The sequence below is a fragment of the Cryptomeria japonica genome, chromosome 10, assembly GCF_030272615.1.
Source record: "Cryptomeria japonica chromosome 10, Sugi_1.0, whole genome shotgun sequence".
NCBI classification, from domain to species: domain Eukaryota; kingdom Viridiplantae; phylum Streptophyta; class Pinopsida; order Cupressales; family Cupressaceae; genus Cryptomeria; species Cryptomeria japonica.
In genome coordinates, this window is record NC_081414.1 from 813,248,300 (window position 1) to 813,273,488 (window position 25,189).

The following is a 25,189-nucleotide window of genomic DNA, read 5'->3' on the forward strand; positions in this document are numbered from 1 at the left end:
ATTTTTTTAATTAAAGAAGAAAATTTTTTAAAAAAAATCCTTGCAATTTTTCTACTTAACTTCACTTCTAAAAAAATTGTTTGCGCATGGATACCTAACATGTCCTTGTCACTAAGACTCATTCTTGCATCTTTGCATTTTTTCACACTCCATAAGTTAGACTTGAGAGAGGGTATTTAGACAAACATGCTATATCATTAACTATTTTCATTGGGTTTCCTCATTGTACCAGTTTCATTTTTCTATCTAATGAATTATCTAGTTTCATAGCATTTTCATTGCTTCTCTCTTGTAGAGAAGATTGTTTTGGTTGCAAATAATCCTCCAAAGGGTTGATAAACAACTTTTACATCTTTGAAAGGAACCAATTATTAGAGCAGTAAAATAAAGAGATATTCATTCACTAAAAGCCTTATCTTTAAGATTCTAACCAGTATAGATGTCTATGGTGTATGCAAACATTTGAGCTATACATTAGAACTTTTAATGGCAGCGAGAATTGACTTGCTGCGTGTGCGTGTGCGTGTTCATGCTCGTGTGTGTTGACATCTTTCTGAGGGGAAATAATTTACGATTTAGCCTGCAAAGAAGTCTTTTAATAGTAAACGTTACTAAATTAATAGCATGACTGGCTCTAAAAGATTCCAATAAAAACTAGCAGCCATTAAAATTCACATCAAAACTATTAAGTACGTGCAAACCCAGAGAGGATTTCTCCTCCATTCTGACGGTAAAATGAATACATTTGACACACGTGATAATCAAATGGGATGTCATACTCATGACCTTGATTAACCAAGATGATCTTAAGGGACGTTGTTAATGGTTCCTATTTTCTTCAAGTTTATCTCGATTTAGGATTATGGATATTATCATTTATTATACATTTTATGCTTCATTACGTCCTTCTATACAATTCAACTCATAGGAGTCCAATGATACAAATACAACGAAAGTTGACATCAACTAACTCAAACTTCGCAGCAAGGATTTACAAACATCGATCGGTCCTACAATCCATTCTGATCTTTAAGCACATTAAAAGTGACCACAATTATCAAATATACAATACTGAATATACAAGAAAAAAAAAGATGACAAATTGCAAATCTAATGAAATGATGCTTTTCACGATACTGTACACGGTCACTTTTTTTTAGCATCATTGCCCTTGTCTGTTAGCATCATTGCCCTTGTCCAATGCTCAATGTCTTCTGGCTGTGAGGACGGTGGAGGCAATGTAGGATGTTCCACCATGTCCCACTCGTCAAACACACTCTGTGCTTTTTCCGCGTCTGATAGTTGATTTGGATAAGCCAAACTCGTAATTCGCCTTGACCCATCTCCTCTTGGGAGAGACTTCTATTCAAGAATACATGCAATATATATTAATAAATATAAAGCAATAAATAAATGCTATTGATTTGAAATAAAATATTATGCGTTACAACCAAATATCATCACAAATTTTACATGTTTGCTCTCTCTTAAACTGCTTGATGATATTCTGGAATCTGCTATTGATTGATCCTCTCCTAGGTTATTAGGCTGCCAGTAAAAAAAGTAATTTATATAAATTCACATATAATATATCATTTATGTTTTTTAATTAAAAAAAATAATGTCATTTATGTGTTACAAACTATACCATCACAGTTTTTGCATGTTTGCTCTCCCCTAAACTGCTTGATGATATTCTGGAATCAGCTACTGATTGATCTATTCCAAGCTTGTTAGGCTGCTGCATGTATCTTCTAGACCTTGGAAAAAAGTAGATAATGAATTAAGTAGAATATGAGCAATTATTCCCAAAAAGTTAAAAGAGTCCAACCAAGAAATCTTATGCAATGAACAATAGATGTGTAGTTAGAAATATCAAACTGAATTTCCAAAACTTAGGCTGTTGCACTGAAATATTTCAACAGCCGCATAATAATCTAGGACATCCACGAGTAACTACAATATCAATCAATAATCAGATCTAAGCTCCAGGTTTCTAAGACAAATATACAACTTTGTACAGGATAGGTTGAAAAAATAATTAAATATTTTATGTCCACCTGCTAAATCAATGAGATTTAAATTGCATATTGCAATGCAGGAGGCAAACTATAAGAAAAGAATGAGGATAACTACAACTCAATATGCATGATCTAAGAATAATCAAGCAGGAGTTATATATAACTAAATATAGCAATAATACACAGTACAATGTATCCATCTATATAATAATATTATTAATAACTAATGACAAAATAATACAAATTACATTTATAGTATTTTATTAGCATGTTTTTCTGTTTAGTAAATCCTAAAGAATCTTATAAGACAAGAAAAATGGAAAGCTCCAGACATGGGGAGCAACCTTAACTTTGATGGTGCTTCCCATGGAAATCCTGGACAACTAGGCACTGGTTATGTTTTTAGGGATGCTTCTAGAGTTTTTGTGATTAGTGGTTCTCAGTATCCAGGCATAAAATCTAACAATGCTGCTGAGTGGGAAGCACTTCTAGCCAGCTTATTACTGATTTTCTCTGAGGGTTACTGTAATGTTATGGTGGAGGGGGATTCACTGATTGTTATTACTGCCTTGGAAAAAACAAGATTGCCTTAACTGACAGCTGCAATCCACTCTAGAAGAAATCCTTATTTGGTTCAATAAATTTGAATCAGAGTAGATTCCTCGCTGTTATTGTGAAAAAAACAAAGTTGCAGATGTTTTAACTATTATGACATTGATGTCTAATATTTATTCTCAAGAAAGTTGTGCTATATATGACTGGGATGGGCTTGCCAAACTTATAGAAGAGGATAAAAAAGTGTGTTGTATATTAGGCCATATGACTAAGGCTTGAGCTTATTGCTTGTTGAGTCCTGTGTATGTAGGGTGATGGCCAGCTAGTGTAGCGATACTTCGCATGTATCTTGGCCGGGCTTCCCTTTGGTCTTTCTAGTACTCATGATTGCAATGAATGCTGAGTGTGGAGGCAGTAAGTCTCGGGCTCTCTTCATCCATCAATCCTTTCTTCCTCAACCACCGGCTGGCTATTTCTTCACGTCGTCGCAACCGTTTCTCCAACTCTTTCAATTGCAGCACTTCCATGCTCTCCTCATGATATATGGTTGTATCCCGTTGGTTGTTTTTAGCTGCTTGATGATTATCTTTTTCTACGTCTTGATTGGTGTAGTTTTGATTCATTTTGCTACACTTCCATATGGCAGGTCATGGTGCTGGCTCCTCCCATGATCCTCTTCATAAAGGGGGAGTTTTGTATCGTCTCTCACATATTTTTCACTGCCCTAATACTCTTCTGAATTTGGTGAGGTCAATTTTAGGATGGGGGCATAGCTGATACTGATGATTTATGTTCCAAGGCTTTGATTTTAGAGGGTTTTTAAGAGAATGTGGGCCTCAATTAAGGAGAATGTAAATCTTTGTTTAGAAGCATGCCTGGTTTTGGCAGTCAAATAGATATTTGATAGATGATGGAGGCTCCTGACTTTGTGAAGCTTTGTTTAAAGGTGATATGAGATGAAATCATCGGCCTCAACCATAAGGTGAATAATCCAATGGTTTTCCAAGACCTGGGACTGATGATAAAGAAGTTAATTATTTCACATCATAAAGGTGTATTGGAGGTTGTCAGTGGGCAAACTCTCCCCAATTTGGAAAACAATATCCTGTCTCACTCAATGCACCATGCTAAAGTTATTAAAGGTCTCAAATTTGAAGGTTTGGAGGATTCAGCATTCCAAGGGATGGGAAAGGTAAGGATGGTTTTGTATATCTGGCAATGGTGTCCCTAGTAGAACTTACAACAGGTGGAGATCAGACCCTAGTGGTACAAAGTGTGGCTTGATGGAATCATTCAAATTTATGGTAATGTGGTAGTATGGCTGGCAGCCATTATGTGATGCATTAAGGTGCCTTTGTTATCTCTAGGCTTTTTGGTTTCGCGCTATCCTCCATTGTGCCCTATAGGACTGCTATTATCTTCTTCAGCTTTTTGCCTTTTATTAGGTTTTGTTGCCCCTTCTTGTGTATCTTCACTACTTGTTCTATTACCTAATATGCCTCTGCGTGTGTTGTTTACATAGGTTTATCATATGCTATGCATTCCAGTTTCTCTGGTTGCAGTCTGGGGTAAGGCCTCATAATATTAGTATCAACATACTAGTATTCTTTATTATTATCTAAAAGGAGGTGACCAATCTTAACTCGACAATTATTTAAACAGTATTCATTTTGTGCAAAAAAGTACCATAGAAAGTGGATACGTATATATTGTTCTAAAAGGGACCTGTTGACGTGTTTTTTATGACCGCGTCTAACACAGAATAAAGTCACCAACGGTCACCTTATCCTCTCTTGATCAAGATTAGTCCGTATGCTAGGATTACTTAAAGTTCAAACGGCTAATTCCCAGGGTTCCTTCAGTGCGTGGATGTGACTCAGTTGTTTGATGGGTTTGCTGATAACCCAAGGGGGCCTTACGTATGTTGAAGAAACTTATGCAAGCTCAAAGATTTTTATGCAATAAAAGCTCTAGTTTTGGATCTTTCGGATTCTAAATTATGCAGAAAGTAAATAGGAATAGGGTAGAGAAAAAACTAGACTAAAAGTAATCTAATCCTATGGACAAGGAGACGGGATATCTTGCGCAAAATCCAACTACGCTTCGCTTTGCCAGCAACGCACAACTTATACGAAGGCAGTGCAATCTTCAGAGGGTGTGTTAAAGATTTTCAAATCATCAAGAGAAACCATCAAGTCGAACAATCTCTCCTGATAATTGAAGTTAAACATACACATATAACGGAGGCTCAGGCTAACTTTGCACGGTATGCAACAATCAGCTGCACACCAAAAGTATGAGCACGAATTTTGCAACAAGCGATCCTATCAGATCCAGTTCGTCTAACAGCATGAAAGCAAATCTAATCTATCAAGAGAATGAGACCATGTGAGCTCCAAAACAACACAAGAACACACCAACAATTGAACAATGTATTAAGTGTTTGTTTCAAAAACTCTTAGCAACAATCTCTAACGATAGTCTCTCCTGATTACAAATGAGGGGGTCACCCCCTTATATAGGCCTCAAGCCATGATTACATGCAAAAACCCTAATTAGGGTTTGCCCTAAAGATTCCCCACTCAAGGTGCAACAAGGTGGGAATCTGCAATTAATAACCCATTATGCCCATGCACAATTAATTAACAGAACCTAAAATAGCACCCACTCAGCACATTAAATGCCTCATGATGTTGACCATGCCCAGAATATAACCGACACCATCATAAATGCCCATCAATCTCCAAGTGACGGCAGCATGCACGAAGAATCTGTCATAAAACCATAATGAGAAGGCGACATGCAAGAAGATTCCCTATCCGTGGTGGCATGCGTTGACTGGTCCACACCTAGTCAATATTCCTTCAGCAATAAGTACGCCATTACTATTCAGTCAAAAGACTTTCGTCCAAAAATGGATGACCATTATCTCGTTCATTAATGGCGTATGCAATGAATCTACCGACGACAGCCTCTAGTTCTCCGATGGAGACACTTGGCACATTCTCAATGTTGAATTCCATCAAGGCAATTTCTTCTTCGCCTCTGGAAAAGAAGCTTTCCCACTTTGCCATGACTTCCTGCGTTTTCTTCATCATACCGAAGAATGAAGAAACATTTGCAAAATGTTCCTTAGGGAACGAGCCGACGAAGAAGAAATCATGCAACTGGGATTTCAGGGAGTTCACTGTTATTCCTCCGTCACTAAGTTTCCTTGAAAATAAAGCTTCCATGGCACTAAGGATTTCTTCATGTATCCCTCTGATAGACTCCTTCAAGGTGACAGAGTCAATGCTGAATTTGTCAAGGGTGTTCTTTCCTGAACAAATAGCGTAGAACCATCGGGGAAAGTCATAGGCTTCATTCTCTTGGATCACTTTCCCGTCCACCAGAGTTTGCCTTGGAGTCTTCGTCAGGGCCCTGAGCCGGGAAATGGTTAAGTCTTGGTAAACATCTACATCCTCCCATAGTCCTTTTGTTGTCTCTAATCTGCTTAGGAGGGCTACGAACTTCGAATGAAGCTGAGCTAGATCCTCAATGAATTTTCTTGCCTCAGCATAGACATCCTCTACCCATTCCCGAGAATTTTGTGCCATTGCTCTAATAAGTTCTGCATCATCAACTACTTCCTTGGGAAGGAAGGGAGGAGGAGTGGATGAAGGACCTGCTTCCCTGAGGGGTCTTTTGAAACTCCTAACGTATTCGCATAGAAATCTATTTTCCTCCCTCAGCTGCTTACATTTTGCCTTTGATTTCAGCAACTTCTCCTTCATGGCTAAGGAGGAATCTTCAAAATCCCCCACAACTTGACCGGTGGAAGCATGGCCAAGATCAACTTGTCTGATGACGTAATCCTCCTGCCTAATCTCACTCCTATCTTTATCCACTGCAGGTTCAGCGATGTGCAAAGTCCGGGATCCGGATTCTTCCTTGACTACCTTGGAAAACTTTCGGGGAGCCTTCCTTTCCGGTAGTTGATCCATCCTCTTCAATAATTCTTCTAACTCTTGAGCAGGATTGGTTCCTCCTTCTGCTTCATTCCCCAATCTGCCTATCAACCAATCAGACGCGGGGATGGAATGGCTATGATCGTCTGCATGTACCTATTCCTGAGATTCCTCTTCCATTTCACCAAGGATAGTATCCACGAAGCTATCCTGGTGAACTTCTTCCTGGTGCAGGGGACTTTCTTGCCTCTGGTTTCTTGGTTGATGATGGCCTTGTGAAGCATTGATGCTAAGTATATCCGGCGCTGGAACGTTCCCTGGAAGTGGGCCTATGGGATGTGGAAACATCTCCACTTCCTGTACGCTCGAGGAGCTAAATGGTGAATGCTCCCTTCCTGTCCTTGCTCTCTTTTGTGGAGGTTCTTTTTGTTGGGCTTCCTGTTGAACTTCGTGTGGGATTTCCTGCTGGATATCCTTCATCTTTGTTGCTCTTGGCCTCTTTTGGGCATTTTTTCCTTTGTCCATCCGGGCTTCTCTTCCTGCCTGAACTTGTGAAGAGCTTTCAGTTGCCTCGCTGTGGGAGTCTAGATTTCCCATAAGCTGGTATGTCAGATGGACATTGTCTTCTACCAGCTTTCTTATCCGCCGGTCAATCCAGTGCTTGGTGAATTTTAGCACTGGTCTAGCTAAGATGTTCAAATCATCTACCTTGGGCTCTGACCAATCTGGCAACTGGATAGGTTGATCCTTCACTTTCTCGAATTCGGGTTGCGTCAAATCTGAATCTTCCTTCACTTGCTCCGGTACCTGATGAATTTCACTTATTCTGATGGTGTCGAGGGGGAGTCTAGAATGCATTTTTCTCCTGACCTCAAGGTCATCCTCGGCACTTGCCCAGTAATCCTTTAAGTGAAATCTGTGTATGAATTTCACACCGGCAACCTTCCTAATTTGGCTGCAAGGATCATATTGGGCCCTGGATGTGTAAAATGGTAGGCAATAGAATGCCAATTCCCCTGCTGCACTTTCAGCGGCCTCCAAACCTAGGCATATCTCCATGAAATCCCCCAAGACAATTGGAAATTCAATAGATTGTTTCTTCTTTTTCTGCAGCTGATCATACGCAATTAACTGCCTCATGAGCTCGAGCAATATAAGCTTGTCTGACGGATATCTAGGCAATTTGTAAGACTGGAAGGAGAACCCTTGCATCCTGATGTAGGTGAATTTGGGGAATTACAGGAACGCAACGCCATACCTCTGGACCAAGGCACTTGCTTGTGGAGACAACCTCATGTGTAACTTATTTTGCATAAGTCGTGTCAGGTACATGGTGAAGGTGACCATTCGCCAACCTGTAAGAGCTAACATTGGAGAGATGTAGCTGAGGATAACACTCATGCACTTTTAACTGAGCTGGTCCGCAGCCCATGATTCCTCTTGCTGGCAGCCCATCGAATCCTCCTCTTCGTGCAAGCATATAGAACAGGTAGGAGCTCATAAAAAAGGACTCAGACCTTTTCTCTTTCAGGTTCTTCAATTGTTCATGCAAGTAGTGACTGACCAATCTAGCCCAGTCGATCAGTGTATTTGAATTCATGATCTCGCCTATGTAGAAGAACATCTAGGGCTCAAAGTTCACCGAATGTGAGCATCCCATTACTCTACTCAACATCTTTATCAGGTCCACATACTCCTGCTTGAACTCGAAGATTGTGAGAGTTTTGGGCATCTTGGAAGCGTGCACTCTAGGCTTCAACAACCACTGCTTGTTGATCAAATTAGCACACCTAGCGGGGCCTGCTTCATATACTGCCTGAGCTCCGCTGCTGGTCCTGTACGTCATGGAATAATGTGAGGGGATTCCGAAAGCTTCACCAATTGACTCTGGAGTCAATGTTGCCAATAACTTGCTATCTGGCGTTGAGATTGTTTTCCGCTCCATATTGTAATGTGCTGCACATTCCAAGACCAGATCTGGGCATTGAAAAGCGGGAGGAAAGCCAGCTGCTGCAACTATTCCACTTCTCACAATTCTGACAGCTGTCGGGGATGGATTATGCCCTGCTGTTCTAAACATTCGGATCTTGAATGCAGCCAAGTTGAACATGCCAAGGTTAGTATCACTGATTTCTTCCCATCTTGAATTCAACCGGGAATGAGGAAGAAAACCCCTCATCTCCGCTTTGATCAATGCCTGCCTGGAGATAGTAGCTGCCTTGCTGGGTTCCACCATCTTGGAAGCACTTCGAATGATGAAAATAGAGCCTAAGTATGAATAGTCTTCACTTCTCCACTTCTTCTTTTCTGAATCTTGCACGTGAGAAATGAAATGCCTTTCCCAACTTATATAGAATTCTTAAGAGGCATCTAATTAGTAATTGCATTTATGGCGCGTCATACTTTCCCCAATCACTATGCCATGCAAAGGCAACTTCCCATGCGAACGAGTTCAAATTTAGAACTTTCCTTAAATGCTCCAAGTCATGCGTCATACTTGGAAGATTCCTCCTGCCAACTCGTTGATTTCATTCTTTCCAATTTTGAAGGATTTTGCTGAGGATTTGCTCGATTCTACTCCAACTTGTCGTCTCTTGCTTTCGAAGGAATTTTCATGGCTCTTCTCCACATCCCTATTTTTAAGGGATCTTCCTAAAATTTAGGAGTCAACCTCATTGGATGGGGAATTTCATCCCGATTCCGAATCTATAAAATTTTCCATATTTGGTCGGATTTGGTGTCTAAAAATAGCATATTCGAAAATTCGCTCAAGGGGAATTTTTCTTTTTATTCCTCCTTGACCCCTTGGATTCCATGCCTTAGGCAAAATTTCAATTTTTAGCTTAGGTGAAATTTTCACCATGTCCATGGATTCATGGATTTTTCCACTTGTGAATGCCTTCTTGAATTCAGCACCCTAGCCCAGCCTCGGGCGCATTTTGGCTTTGCCCATGGACTGACGGATTTTTCCACTTGTGAATGGCATCTTGGTTTTGGCGCCCCAGTCCAACCTTGGGCGCATTTTCACTCTGTCCATGGACTGGCAGATTTTCCCAATTGTGAATGACATCTTGGTTTTGGCGCCCCAGCCCAGCCTTGGGCGCATTTTCACTTTGTCCATGGACTGACGGATTTTTCCACTTGTGAATGACATCTTGGTTTTGGTGCCCCAACCCAGCCTTGGGTGCATTTTCACTCTGTCCATGGACTGACGGATTTTTCCACTTGTGAATGCCTTATTGATTTTGGCGCCCCAGCCCAGCCTTGGGTGCATTTTGGCTTTGTCCATGGATACATGGATTTTTCCACTTGTGAATGGCTTCCAGACTTAGAATATTTTGACCTCCTGTGCTTTTGAAGTGTTTTCCTGAGCTTTCCATTTTAGGCATGGATTTCCAGCACTTGACCCATTTCTGGCTATCTTTGTCTGTTGTCTGACTTTCCGGAATTAGAAATGTTTGCAACGCCTGATCCTTGTCGCCTTGTCTGACTGACCCTGCCAGTACTGACTTTCCAAAAATAGAAACTTTCCAGGTGTCAGCATTAGATCCCCAAACAGGGTGCAATAATGACTTACTATAAATAGAAACTTACTAAAACATAGAAATTACTAAAAATAGTAAGTTTGATTTTTGGCAAAATGGCAACATTCCGGAACTCGGAAAAATCCCTAAAAAACAAGGACTTTCTAAAAATAGAAAGTTGCCCCGTTTGGGCTCAAATTTTACCAAGAGGTCCCTTGAAGGGCCCTGATTCCAGTCGTATGCTCAGTTTTCGCGAAACCATAATAGGAACCCCTAAAATCTAGGACAAAAGGCAAAACCCTAGAAAAAGGACAAAACAGGCCCTAGACTTCATAGAATTCGCTCGACAAAGAAGCAGATTAATTATAACTGAGCCCCGAACATCCGCAACACAGAGAGATTTGAAGAGACTGCTACCAACACACAAAAACCAAGGCCAAACGACCAAAAGGGCCTAAAAGCAAGGGGGGGTCCCTATCTGGGATGGGGTGATGTGTGATTAGGTCACAACAGGACCCTATTCATATTTTAGTTGGCTTACTCATATTTTTTAGTCGGCTTACTCGTATTTTTTAGTTGGCTTACTCGAATGCAAAAGCAAGCTAGCACAGAATGTGTTTCACATATTACAAATTAAGTTGAGATCTTTTTTTCTGTGGGGGATTCTTCATGCTAAAAACAATCGTTCTATTTCCCATAAATAAAGAGATGTCTGGGAATTTGACAAGAATTTGACAAGAATTTCAAATTTGTATGACTGTAGTTGGACTTGGGAGATCAGCAAAAATACAATGTCACAAAGCCATAATTGGCAATCTGAAGTGAATAAAAGACTTAATTTAAGGTCTACTTCAATGCTATACACCATTTTATATCAAATATAATGTTTGCTTCAAGTTCAAACCATAAAATTTATAAAATACAACTGACACAAAACCAGAATATATATACAAACATTAAAAAACCTCTACTAAACAAGGACTGAAAACTGTAACAATTAGAAAAGCTGAAACGAAATGAGATCAGAAAATCACCTTGACTTGGCTTCATTTGAAGAGAGCAAAGCCCGAGCTTTTATTGAACAAACAAATGCCAACATCTTTTCAAAACCTTCAAAAGTCGACAGCTGTGTAGGTGAAGGCATACAAAATGAATTAAAAACATTTGCAGTGACACATGCCACACTTTTCTTTAAAAGGCATATCCCTTCCTCCAGGTCTGTACGTGTCTCGATTGAATGAAGAGAACTGCTACCATACTTGAAGCTGCTACTGGTAGCACCATCTGAATGTGTCCTTCCTGTTGGCTCGATAGATGCCACACCATAATCACTAGAACTTTTTTCAGACCAAGAATTTCCTTGACTGGGAATGGAGCCAATTTGGGTTGGAATAAAAAGAGGATGCTCGTTACTGCAGAATGCACCAGTACGAATATTAACTACCATAAGTTTACTGTTCAAGGTAACCATGTCTTGCACAAAAACCGATACCTTCTAGAAGCTGGCTGAGAATTCCAGTAAGAAGCTCTTTGCCATACACGTGAACATGAACCCTGAGAGAACCATCCATCATCCTCATAATGGTGAAAAAAAGAAGCAGAATATGTACAAAATTCTGAGGCAGCGAATTCTGGTATAAACTAGAACAAATATTAACTACCTTGAGTACTACATTTTAACTAAGCATTCCAATGATTGAAATTTGGTCCAGGCAAAATATTAATATCATCAGAACTTACAGCAAACCCAGAAGTAAGAAGCAAAGGTGCATACAGGTAACGAACAACGAGGTTCAAAAGCTGCAACATATACCTGCAAGTACAGTCAGTCCATCAAAAAGCATATACATTGCACAAACCAGATTCATATGACAGATATAACTCTCATAAATTCAAGCAACATATATATGCATACAGGTAATGAACAACGAAGTTCAAAAGCTGCAACATATACCTGCAAGTACAGTCAGTCCATCAAAAAGCATATACATTGCACAAACCAGATTCATATGACAGATATAACTCTCATAAATTCAAGCAACATATATATAACTTAATTATAATAGCAAGCTTTATTTTTTTAAGTCGCCGATGCATTGCAAGGTAGCATAAAGAAGGAACGGGCATTTATACTGATAAAGGTTTCCCATCACTTATGTACACTTTAAACAACCAAACAAATAACATAAAAACCAAAAACTTATGCTCTTTCAGAATTAATATAAGAATTGAGACTTTCTAATTGTTCACTCTCCCAATTAAGCTATAAAACTTGTGAGAAAAGTCTGTAAAAGAAATACCTATTCTTGAAAATATAGATTGTCTTTAGGATAAAAAATTTAACGGCATGATTAAGATAGGGCAAAATTGATAAGATTCAGAAAAGTGTTTACATGCTTTGATATCATGAGCTGGGGCAGCCCAAATAATCGCACTCCCAAATCTCCTCCTTTTTACTTGGTGAGAGGAGAACCCCTTTTCTATGTCTCCAACAATGTGAAGCTGTAATGTGCCCTTTCGTGAAGTAGCCGGAAATGACCCATTTAGCCTACTTAATTCCCATAGGCTAATTTCAGGCTATATCAAGGAATAAATTAATTAATTAAATAATTTTGTCCAATAAAGTAAATTTTATCAATGACTTTAATTGATTTTATAAAGTTAATTGAAAGGGAAATGTTAAACATCACTTTATAAATGTGCTTTAATGATATATTTTAAGCAATAAATTAAAAGGTCCCTTCGGTAATGTTCCTTGGCAAGTTGTAAAAAGAGGATTTGCGAACTCATTTGGATAGGCTTGTTTGTTTTTCTCTCATGGAGTTTGAGCTTCTTGTTAAAGCAAACCCTAAGACTAAAACCCTAAGGGCATTGGTTCTGGTAGTGAGATATCTACCCTAGCTGATTGCAGATGGAATCACACAGGTTTCACACACGGATTTAATGACTGAGGGTTTAATTTGTGAAGTCTTGCAAGCAAGAGAAATTATCTGAGTTTTGGGAAGGATTGAAAAAGTTACCAGGAAATGAATGTGGACATATGAGGGATGATATCCTTGGTTGAGTGATAGAAGATTGGTAATTTTGGGCAATTATTATTCCCATTTCTGCTTGCCATTATCAGACAATGTTGGATGTGGGTTTATGACAGTTTGGTGGGTTGCATGACTTCCATATTGTTGGCGCAACCTTGTTTGCTGGAGTTTTGGTCACAATGTTTGGTGTGGGATCTTCCTTGTTGGCACCAACCTTTAGCACATCCAATTGCAGCCTCTAGAGTAAAGGACATGAGCTTGGGCAACCCTTACAGTGGCTGCCTAGCATCTCCAAGGAAGTGGTGTGAGGATTGCAGCTATTAGGATGAGCAGGTCGTGAGGATTTGGTGTCTGATTTGTGCTCAATGCTGTCACAGTTGACTCTACAAGCAGTTCAAAAATATTCAAGGCCAACACAATTGATCATGGAGTCTTCATAGTTCATTGTTAAGGGTTCAATCTACTGGTAAAGGTCAGATTAAATCATTTAAACCTCTATAATTGTAAGCAGCTTATTGTCAAACTTTCATTTGTTGTTTCAATCAAATATATGTTGAATGACCCATGTAATGCATTAAGCCTATGGATGAATGAAAAGTTTTTATAATGCAAATGCTTTCCAAAAAAACCATTAGACACATGATCAAACAATTACAGTCTGAATCTCTTCATAAGGGGCTGCAGTTAAACAGTTTGACATAATACCTATTAGTTAAATATTGGGGAAAGTGCAAAATTTTGGCGTAGAAATTGGCTCGAGTCTGTACAGAAGCTTGACCACTCCCAAGAGGTCAAAGCTCTTTTACCAAATAGCCCAATACATGTAACTTAAAACCTAAGTTGCCAGATCATGTTCAAGTATGGGTACATGAGTATGGTATAGTAACACAACAAAAAAATGAGGGGACTGGGTACATCCATACAAAAAACATATAAAAATCAAAAACAAGAATTAAATTAGATAGCACATGGCATGCATATGCTAAACAAAACTACCACAAATATAACAAATTTGAAATACAAATATACTAATTCAATATCAATTTGTCAAAAATTGAATGTCATGATAAATATTTTGAATTCATTGTTGATTAATTCAATATTAAAATAATACAATTAGTAATCAGCGTCATATGGACCATCATGAGGACCAACATCAATATCATCATTGACATTAGATGATGGAGGAAGATTAGAAGAACCACATGCAACCCCATTGCCACTTGTACTAAAAGTGTGTTGGTATCCAACTCCACAAAAAGTGAAGATTGTTTGGCAGCTGAAAAATCCAAATCAGTTCACTCTAGATCTACATCCCACAACATCGTGCCTCTTCCTCCTATTCATTATGTCTATAAGTAAGAAGACACAAGTTAAAATGCACATACAGTTGTGTTTCAATGGGTCGATGAAAGATTATGTACTCTGATTACACTCAAATGAAAAGGAATTAGCAACCTACTGAAGCAAAGTGTAAAACAAACTTTAAATTTGAGTAGACAATTCAAATTTAGAGAGTGCAATAAAAATTTAAAAACTTACGATAAAATTTTGATTGCAAGACTTTGAAGGTAGCTATTGAAGTGAGCATCCTTCCTATTCTTGTCATGGATAGCAAACACTTTGACCATCGGAGGCTACAAACTCAATAAACTTATTTGTAACTAAATGCTCCATTTCAAGATTGGGAAAACTTTAGTAAGGTTTTCCTACACCCTTCACTGACGTTTACATCTCAATATGGTGGCACCCTTGATGGCATAGAAAGAACCCATCTCATTATAGTAAAATTTGGGCATCAATGCAAAGGCAATAAGATGTAGTGGGATGGTCATTCTATTACCCCACTCAATACAAATTGTTTGCACTCCTTTGAAGAAAGCTTCTTGAGGATCTTGCCCTTTTTCATTTATGATGGACTTCATCTTTTCAATCATTGAATCAATGTCACTGTATACCTCTCCCAAACATGGCATATCCATGTCAAAAAAACGAATCATAATCATGATGGGATTGGTGAAACTAAGAATGTATACCATGCAATCCCACCAAGTGTCATCTAGGATCACCAACTTCACATTTAATGTTGTAACAACCACCCTCAATTTTTTTTTAGTTATTGACAATATGTAAGTTCAACATAAACATATCAACAATGATATGTTTGCTTTTATAAAGTATTGATAAGGATTACAATGCTGAGACAAGTGCTGGTACAGAATAGAACATTCAGAATTTACAACAGCAATGGTGATATTAATTAAATCCCAATATTTATGTGCCAAATTGCTGACCTGCTTGACCTGCTTGAGGTGCTTGCAAATCTGTTGTCGATTGGTCAAATAGTAATTCTTTATTTTTTTTAAAACCTTCCAATTCTCACGTCTCTCCTATGAAGTGGGCTACATTTAGACTCTTCCAATCTTCACTTTCATTAAATTCCAAACTTCCTAAAAACACTGACGCATTTCCAAAGCTTAATATACTTACAAAAAAGTGTTGCAGCTAACTTTATGGAGTCCTACTTCCACTGGAGACTATTTAAAGCTGCCTATTTACTTCATACACGCCACACCACTTTCCTACTTCCACACACCTAAAAAGGGAAGCCACTTACTTTTTAGGCCATCAAACACCAGTTTATGAGGTATCAAAAGTTCTTAAGAGTCTTAAAGACTTTGAATTTCCTCCAAATAAGCCAATGACATTTAAAAGCATTTAATTGTTTAGAAGTTTTTTAAAGAATTAAAGCTAGCGGCAGAATATGATGTCCTATTCATATTAGGAATCCTCACTAGGCTAAAGTAACATTTATATGCTTCCTGTTGATAGGAAAGGAATGGCAGAATAGACACAGTTGAAGGAAAACCTACCACATTCTACTGCAAAGAGCCTACGGAGCCTAAAACCAGTGTTCCACAGGCGTTGGGGACGGGGGGACGCGGGGACGCGTTTCCGGGACGGGGGGACCAAGGGCCTAAGTTTGGGGACGGTGGGGGGACGGCGGCGGGGGGGTGGCGGGGTGGTGGTGCTGATATAGTTATACATATACATATAGTACTTGAAAAACTAGTTTTGAAAAGATGTATGACAGTATTACAGTGTAAGAATTATATTTCAAATGAGACTATAGGAAATTTGAAATACTAAATCTAAATACCAAGATTTCTAAGTTGTGTTGTTATATGGAGCCTAATCCGACTCGGAGGTTAGATTTTCCCTACTTCTATCGGCGCGGTTTCCCCCTATATTTTTCAACGGGGGTTTGGGGGCAACGCCCCCAAGTTGGGGTCAAGGGGCATCGCCCACGTCGGGTGTTATTTTTCTTTTGGCCCACGTCCAATTAGAGTTACCCCTTAACCCTCAAAAAACTTAAAAAGTCACTTTTTTTTTAAATTTTAATATTAAATTGCATATACGTGGGGGCGACAGGAGACGTCTGGGCGTCTCCCCGTCCTTGGAGAGACGTCTGCACGTCTCTCGAAGGACGGGGAGACGCCCAAACGTCTCCCAAGGAGACGTGGAGGCGTCTCCATGTCTCTTTGGGAGACGCCCAGACGTCTCCCAAGGAGACGTCTCCACGTCTCCCCGTCTCCCTAGGAGACGCGGGGATGCGGGGACGGACGTGGAGGCGTCTCCATGTCTCTTTGGGAGACGCCCAGACGTCTCCCAAGGAGACGTCTCCCCGTCTCCCTGGGAGACGCGGGGACGCGGGGACGTCTCCGCATCCCGGCGGTGCTTGGGTGGCAGTGGCGGGACGGCGGGGGACGTCGCATCCCCGTCCCCCCGTCCCCGAGACGTTTCTGACGGGGGGACACGCCCAAAAAGGGGGGGGACGCGTCCCCGTGGAATGAGGCCTAAAACTCTAAAGGCATCATCTAGGATAAGGATAGAATAGATGGGTCGCATCCCATCCACTAGATATATGAATACCAATAGATATTTGTAACAGAGAACATAGATATATGGAGATATATGTATGGATATGTATGAAGGAATAGATGAATAAGTATATATAGAACACAGAAAAGATACTTGTATATGATGTAATAGGAGATCTAAGGAGGAAATGAATGTACTTGATTGATCTTAATAATAAGAATATATCAGAATTCCATGTGTTATGTTATATGCTTTTATGTTCAGTTAACTAGTCAATACTTTGTCCAAATTAACCTATAATGTCCCCTTTGGGAATATTCGTATATTTTGCCCTAAAATCACAATTACAACTAAAAATAAGAAATGTATATAGTTGTATAAATTTACTAGTTGAAAAGCCTTCTAACAATATTAATCCTAGTTTAGTTCTTGCACACAATGTTAGCCACTTGGAAATTGACATTAAATCATAAATTAAGATAACATCCAATTTGTCTAATCGTTAGTATACATCATAAAATCATATAACATTCTCATATTAAAATCTAATTAAGATATTAACCATTCCAACATGGATTCCCATGATAACCTCATTAGGAAATCGTTGAAATGTTTGCAAGCCGCAATCTCAAAGTTGGTTGCCCTTGTACTGTGAGAGCATGGAAGATGAGCAGCCCTTCCATCCCTCAATTCACCTTGGAGGTTGGTTGTCCTCCTTGTTCAAGCCCCAGGGCACACTAAGGCCCTTGGCCCATGAGCATCTATCTCGAGGTGGCATACTTGATGGGATCTCAAGCCCAAAGGCACACTAAGCCCCTTGGCTAACAAGCATAACATCTATCTCGAGGTGGTGTACTTGATGGGACATCAAGCCCAAGGGCATGCTATGCCCCTTGGCCTATGGGCATAGCATTTATCTCGGGCTGGCATACTTGATGGGATCTCAAGCCCAAGGGCACACAAAGCACCTTAGCCCACAAGCATAACATTCATCTAGAGGTGAAGTGCTTGGTTCTCGTGAACTCAAAAGGCCAGCCATCCTTCCTATTTGTAATCCGTTTCTCTAAATTCCAAATAGATTATTAAACAAATCCCTTATCACATATTTATAACAAAGATAAGCATTTAGATTACTTGCAAAGGTCAATAATTTCTACAAGTATCCCTATTGCATGAACACATGCATGTATCTATAATTCTATCTATCAGCTTTATCTCTTAATTAGCATTGCTGCTAATATTGATTCAGTTCTAATTTCAATTCTGTTTCTGCTTATTTTTTCTTCTATCTGAATTGTTCTTCCTTTTATATCTCTTATTTGGAAAGAGTCGTACCTCTTCGTAACACCTATTTCCCTTGGCAAGAGTTACACCTATTCAAAGCTGAGTGCTGTCCTAACAAATCTCAGTCAGCTCCCTTAAAGAAATTATTATTATTTCAAAAGTGCCCTTAATCTAGTAGACCCTCTTTAAATAGTCATATCCAATTTTTGTTATTTCTATTTTGGGTCGGCCCCCTTTCATTAATTCAATTGCTTATTTATTTATCATTTAAAGCTGCGATCATAATCTTAGGCAGGGGTATGACATAACCCCTTGCTCCCTTGTATAACTGAGCCTCCAGTATAAATACAACACACCAAAATTACTTGGGGCTCAGAACTTGGTCTATGTTCCCTAAATTTCTTGCTAGCACTCCCCTTATTATTTTCCAAAGGTACATCAAAGTCCAAATTGGCTAGTGCAACAAGTACGACCTTAATATGCTTACCAAAAGCGACATCTAGTTGTCATAAACAAGGAATATGAAAACATATGACCAACTAATTGAAATAACACACCATAAATTTCTTTTATTTTATTTTTTTCCTACAATCCTCCAATACATTTGTGAACTACAACCCTTGCAAAACCTAGAAAGATATTTCTCTACTTCAACACAAACAATTTTCAAACTATATCCTCTCAATACTAACCATGACTCTAAATGAATCACATCATATTGGCTAGGGAAGATCTTTCACTCCCCTTAACTTTAAGCTTTTCATCTTAGGGCTATTGTTGAACAAATTTACTCGACCTCCACAACTAGGGTTTCAAGAAAATGCCAGTACCAAGAATGCCCAAAGAGTCTCCATATCCTCCTTTTATAACCCTCTGTGGAACTTTAGAGAAATAATATTTTAAAATCACTTTTTTTTAAAGTAATCTTTTTTGCTCCATAAAGTGACTATTTTATTTTACTTTTTTTGCATTCTAATCACTTAATTGACCTTATTAAATAATTAGTGTAAGTTATCATAAAATTTTGATTTTTTGACAATTTAATGTGTAATTATTTAATTATTAAATTATTTTATGCATAGTTGAAAAACTCAGACTCGCCACGAACTCGGCAAACCAAAAATTTGGACTCAGACTCGGACTCGTGAAAGGCTCAGCAAGGACTCGGCAAAAAAAAACCGTAGTTTTACAAAAAAACATAAAGAAATTAATGCATTTAGAGAACATAAGAGCCATAATTGAAACATTACACATGTCACATACTCAGTTTCAAACTTTCAACTCTAAAATGTATAATACCAAGATTTCTTCAATGCTAATTATGCTTTTATATGGAGCCTAATCAGACTCAGAGGTTAAATTTTCCCTACTTCCATCGGCACAATTTCCCCCTATATTTTTCGACGGGGATTTGGGGGCAGCGCCCCCACGTTGGGGTCAAGGGGCATCGCCGAAGGATCCTAAAATTTAACAAGTCTGGAAAATTGAAGAATCCTCCAAAAACTAGATTTTGCATTATAACTCCTGGAGGTCCGAAACCACTCTCAAACATCCTAACAATATATATGGAATATAACTTAAAGTATAAGAAAGACTTATAGTTAAATGTTATATTCCATATATGAATCCTGACGAAGAGACCAAATTTTTTCACATGTTAAACTCAATTTTAAAGCTTGCATGACTTTTTTTTCTGGGTCGCGCGAGTCCATCTGAAAGACTCGCGAGTCCATGCAAAAGACTCGCGCGAGTCCTTGCAAAAGACTCACGAGTCTTTCAGATGGACTCGCCTCGCGAGTCCTTGGCGAGTCGACTCGTGGCTCCCATGGACTCGCGAGTCCGTGGAGAGTCCACGAGTTTTAAAACTATGATTTTATGTACATCTAACAAAAGTTGTGGAAAATAAATAAATGGCCCAAATGTAAATTTTGAATATGCCAACATACTTTGAAGCTCACTGGAGATCAATCTTAATAAAAGTTGACACATGCCCCAAAAATAAAATATTCCTCCAAGAAGTTTGGAATGCACTTGAAATGTCAAAATTGCACCCAAAAAGAATGAACAAACTCAAATTGATCTCAAGAACACAATGCCAATATCTGAACTCCATTTTGAAAAAGTCGGCGCTCTCCAAGAAAGTTGGAGCTATCAAAGATGTTGAGACAAACATACCTGGGGACATTACAGTCCTCCATCCCCAAAGATTGTTTGTCCTCGAGAAAAGCCACCTCATACGCTGATTGATCTCGAATTAATCTCAATTTGATTTCAAGATCCCAAATCAATCTTGAGAATACCACATCTGCTTTCGTGCTTTTCACCTTATGCATATTAATGTGTATGACTCATGTCTTATGTATTCATGTGTACGTTTCATACTTGATATATGGGATTCATGCATAAAGTGTTTGTATGTGTTCCATATGTATGCTTTGCGCCTCTACGTGACGTGTACACTTCATAATTTACGTGTATTTATGGGTATTGCTACATCCATTACTTATGTCCATGCTTCAAGACTTACACATATACCAGCCTTGCGTGTATTCATGCAATTGCTTTATGCTTTCCATATGTTTATGACAATGCTTCATGTGTATCCATGGATGTGCTTAAGATTGCTTCATGTATGAATGCTTTCTTTGAATGGATGCTTCATATCTTACATGTTTCAACGTGATTACTTCATGTGTGTGTGTGCCTTCCTTGAATATGTTTAGTATGCCTTATGAGTACTTATAAATGTTTAAGGACTATAATCTAAATGGGGTGCATGTTTTAAATCACCCTAGGCCCATCTTTTGCAAACATGAATAACATGGGAAGGACAACCTAGGGACTATTGAAACATAGAGGAAGGAAGAATGTGTGAGAGTAAAATTGCTCAAACCATAGTATTAGAACTTGATGAGTATAGGAATTAAAGAGGAAAAGAAATATGTTAGCCATCCAATATATTCATGATACATTTAATCTCAATCTACCACCTAAGTCTATCAATACGTCAATATCCGACCATAACAATCTATATGCGTACAAAATATATGGCAAAGAAAGGAGTGATACCAGATTACCGTAATTAGGAAGTTGTAGTCTTCCTAATTACTCGCCTCTATTTGGTAACTATGGTGTTAGTGACATTCACATTACCCACTGAAATTTTTCATTGACTAATAACTCTCCAATATTGAGGGTTCAAGATACATACTCTAATTATTGATGTCAAGTATAGTCATTATCTTAGACTTTAGTCACCGCATTCGCCGATTTTCCGGCTTCAAATTCAGAATTTGGCGAACTTTTAAAAAAATAAAAATATTCGATAAATTCGCCTCAAGTTCGTACAGCAAAGGCTTGGAGTCGTTTATGGAAGATCTAAGTTGCGAGAAATATATGATATATTGATTTTGTGATCATGTTCTAGGCAATTGTAGAAGGTCTCGTGGCACCTAAAGACTCTATCGAACGCAGCTGAAGATTGGGCGATCATGCTCTACTGGAAACTTCGTCGAACGCAGCTAAAGATTGGAGCACCACATCTGTCGTCTGAAGGCCTGGCGTCTACCGTATTTTTTGTTTTTAGATTTTAGGTACTTTTATAAAAACATTAACATTTAATATATTTAAATTTATTATTATTTTATAATTTTTATTTATTTGTCACGCTATTAGTTTTTAAGTTTTACTTTTATAAAAACATTAAAATGTAATATATTTAAATCTATTAATCTTTTATATTATTTTTTAAATTTAAAATGTTTAAATTTATATGTAAAATATTTAAAATTATTATTATTTTGATCTATTTATTAATTATCTCTTATGGTTTATATTTTATAAATGTGACATTTTTTAATAATGATTTTAAATCCATTTTGCAATTGTAAATTATTTTGATATTTTATTGGATATATTACATATATTTACAAATAAAAATTATACAAGGTGAATTTAATGCCGAATTTTTTTTTGAATTTTTTGCCCTTGCCAAACTTCATCCGAATTTCATAGTTGTCGAACTCGAACTCAAATTCGAATGCGGTGACTTAGGTCATTATTATCTTTTCATGTTCTCATCTAGATGAAACATCTTTCACATTCTCTAATTAATACAACCGTTATATGTGTTAGCCGCATTATTGTATACGGGAATAAGAATAGTTAATTAAGTCGTAATTGGGTTTGTTAGTTGGCACCCGAGGGGTGGCAGTTGCGATGCGACGATTGGCGCTCGCACCCCCTCGGTATCTTTATACACTCCTCATTGTAACTTGTAAAGGACATGAATTATGAATGGAATAACATATCTGATACTTGTCTGATATCTATGGCATTGTTTTGCATTACGTACTTTATGCTTTAAGTATTCACCCGAGAGGGCAAACATTTGGCGTCGTTGCCTAGACGTACTCGGGAACGGAAGACACGGATGGCGCACAGACACAATGGGCCTACCCGTTGGTGAAATAAACCCAGAGGCCGACGACGCGCAAACAGAACTTTACACAGGAGAAGACACCGCAACGAGAGAATTTTCAATTCTACTCCAGGTAGCCATCGAGACCTACGTCCGACGAGAGGCAGCGGAGGCGGAAATCCCACCAAGTGCCGTGTGGACAGCTCTGGAGGTTAGCCCGGCAGTAAACCGATTGATGAACCACCTCCCCCGGTTGCTTGCACAGGCATCGCTGGCACAACAGGCTCACCTGGAGGAGATTGCCCAGGAAGAGCGACGCCAACAGATCCTTCGACACTACGAAGAAAACAGCCAACGGGAAATGAAACGGGATGGCGCTATGCCAAGAGGGAATTGAACGTTGAACTTTTATTTTTCAAATAAAAGTGTCATTGACACGAGTTGTATTTGAGCAGATGAATTAATAAAGACATGTTTTGATTTATGAATTGTGAGTTATGGAAATGTGCAACAATTAATGCCAAACCCATTGAATAAAGATAGAAATAAAAAAGCAAAAACGGACAAGTGGGAGGCCGCACAGAGGGCCTTGATTCTGGAGCAGCAAGTAGAATGTAGACGGAGGCTGAGGCAACTTGCCGAAGGATGACCTGCCGAAGGGGGGGCCGAGGGGAACCAAGGAGGTGTCACGGAGGGTGCAGAGGCCGACAGAAATTTTGACACATCGCCAGATCATCGTAGGACGCGGAGCCACGAAGAGTTTTTGGAAGAAACAAGGTTATGGCGAAATCTAGTCGAGGAGACTCGGGATCAGTTTAGAAACTTATCCCTTACACCACGGAGTGAAGATCACCAACGGGAACCAGGAGTGGGCGCGTGTGAGAGCAAAGGGGAGGGCAACCGTACGGGTGTAGGTGCCACACACGACAGGCAAAACACCGTACCTCCAGTCGCCCACAAAGGACACACCACCAACGCCACCGAAGGAAGCAGCACAGGGCCACAGACACAGACACAACCGCCCCCAGGAAGACGACCAAGGATGGCGAGTAAACAAAAATTGCCAAAGTTCACAGGGGACGGCAAGGAAGACCCCTTACGGCACTACCGTACATGTGAAACCATTTGGTCCGCCAACGGAGTGACAGACCAGAATGACTGGGTACAGCAATTCCCAGCCACGTTACGTAGAGTTGCCATAGATTGGTACTCCGATGTAGATAAGCAAAAAGTGGCCACGTGGGCCAACCTACAGAAGGAATTTACGGAGGAGTTTCGGTTGCTCCGTGATGACAACGAAATTGTAACGGAGATATACAGTACCAAACAAGGTACCAAGGAGACAGTACGGGCATACAGCAGGAGACTGAAGGAATTGTTGGGTAAAATGGAAAGCCAACCGGCTGAGGGCTTGAAAAAACGATGGTTCGTTGAAGGATTGAAATCTTCCCTACGGAAAAAAATGAAAATTGTACCCCCGACGTCATATGACGATGCCTATAATAGGGCGATGGACCTAGAGAGCGAATACAAAACATCAAGGAAGAAGAAAAGTAATAAATATTCATCTGACGATGATGAAGACTCTGACGGGGAAAGCAGCAGTGGTGGCGAATCGAGTAAAAAGGTGCACGCTCTCCAAAAGGACATGGAACGAATGCTAAAAGAATTCAAATCCATGAAAGGAAGTACAAGTAAGATAGAAGAAAATGACGTGTGGTGTACCGACTGTAGGAGTGACGGACACACCAAGGGGTCCTGCCCCAAGAAGGCTTTCGGCGACATTTGTCAGATTGCGGGACATTTGACAAAGGAATGTCCCTACAATATGAAAACCAGGAACCAACAAGTTCTCTTCACGCAAGAGCAGCCGGTCACCGAAACTTCGCAAACCGCCAACAATAATGCATCACCAGGCGAATACCGGAACAACCGGCGAGGGGGGAGGACCAATAATAATAATAGGAGCCGAATCCAATATGATGCAAGGAACGGCCAATGATCCAGTGCCGAGCCTGCAATCAATGGGGCCACTTTGCCAAGGAATGCACCTCAGAAGAAACTCCACAAAAACTATGCAAATGGTGTGGGCCTGGAGACCATGATGATGGAACTTGCCCAAAGTCGGGAGTGAACCTGCTCAACATCGGCAGGACAGAGGAACGGATATTGGCAATCACACGATCACAGGCAAAGAAGGCCACATACCCGGACCCTCGCACGGAGAAGCATCGGGCGCTGGAGGCCAAGGCTGAAGTGGAGAAGGAAATGTTGGCACAAAGGAGAACCCAAGAAGCGGTAAGTACTTCCCGATCTGAGGCGGAGGAAAATATCCTGAAGCAAATGCTGCAGATTGAAGTGCCGGTGAAAATGAAGGACCTCCTGGAAACGATGCCGCAATTACATACGGCACTCCTACGTGCGGTCCAAGTAACCCCGCACAGTCAGGCAACCCGGAATACGGATGGTTCTGGCAGAACACCTACAGACCCATTGGTCCTGACACTATTTAGTGGCCGGC

The 25,189-nt window shown here is 39.6% G+C and overlaps 1 protein-coding gene across 6 annotated transcripts in view; it reads right to left on the reverse strand.

Annotated features, from left to right (window-relative positions):
- Window positions 1–758: 758 nt before the first annotated feature.
- The window catches only part of LOC131068436 (uncharacterized), a 207,755-nt gene continuing 183,324 nt past the window's right edge, over window positions 759–25,189 (reverse strand). For 4 of the 6 annotated variants that reach the window (XM_058003625.2, XM_058003624.2, XM_058003630.2 and 1 more), the window contains exons 10-15: window positions 11,788–11,860; window positions 11,540–11,601; window positions 11,082–11,459; window positions 1,649–1,760; window positions 1,474–1,548; window positions 759–1,362 (exon numbers count right to left, since the gene is read on the reverse strand). In XM_058003625.2, coding sequence (XP_057859608.2) covers window positions 1,147–1,362; window positions 1,474–1,548; window positions 1,649–1,760; window positions 11,082–11,459; window positions 11,540–11,601; window positions 11,788–11,860 — 916 coding nt within the window. In that variant the 3' untranslated portion in view covers window positions 759–1,146. The remainder of the gene's footprint in view (window positions 1,363–1,473; window positions 1,549–1,648; window positions 1,761–11,081; window positions 11,460–11,539; window positions 11,602–11,787; window positions 11,861–25,189) is intronic. The other 2 variants (XM_058003626.2, XM_058003627.2) reach the window with 2 other exon arrangements.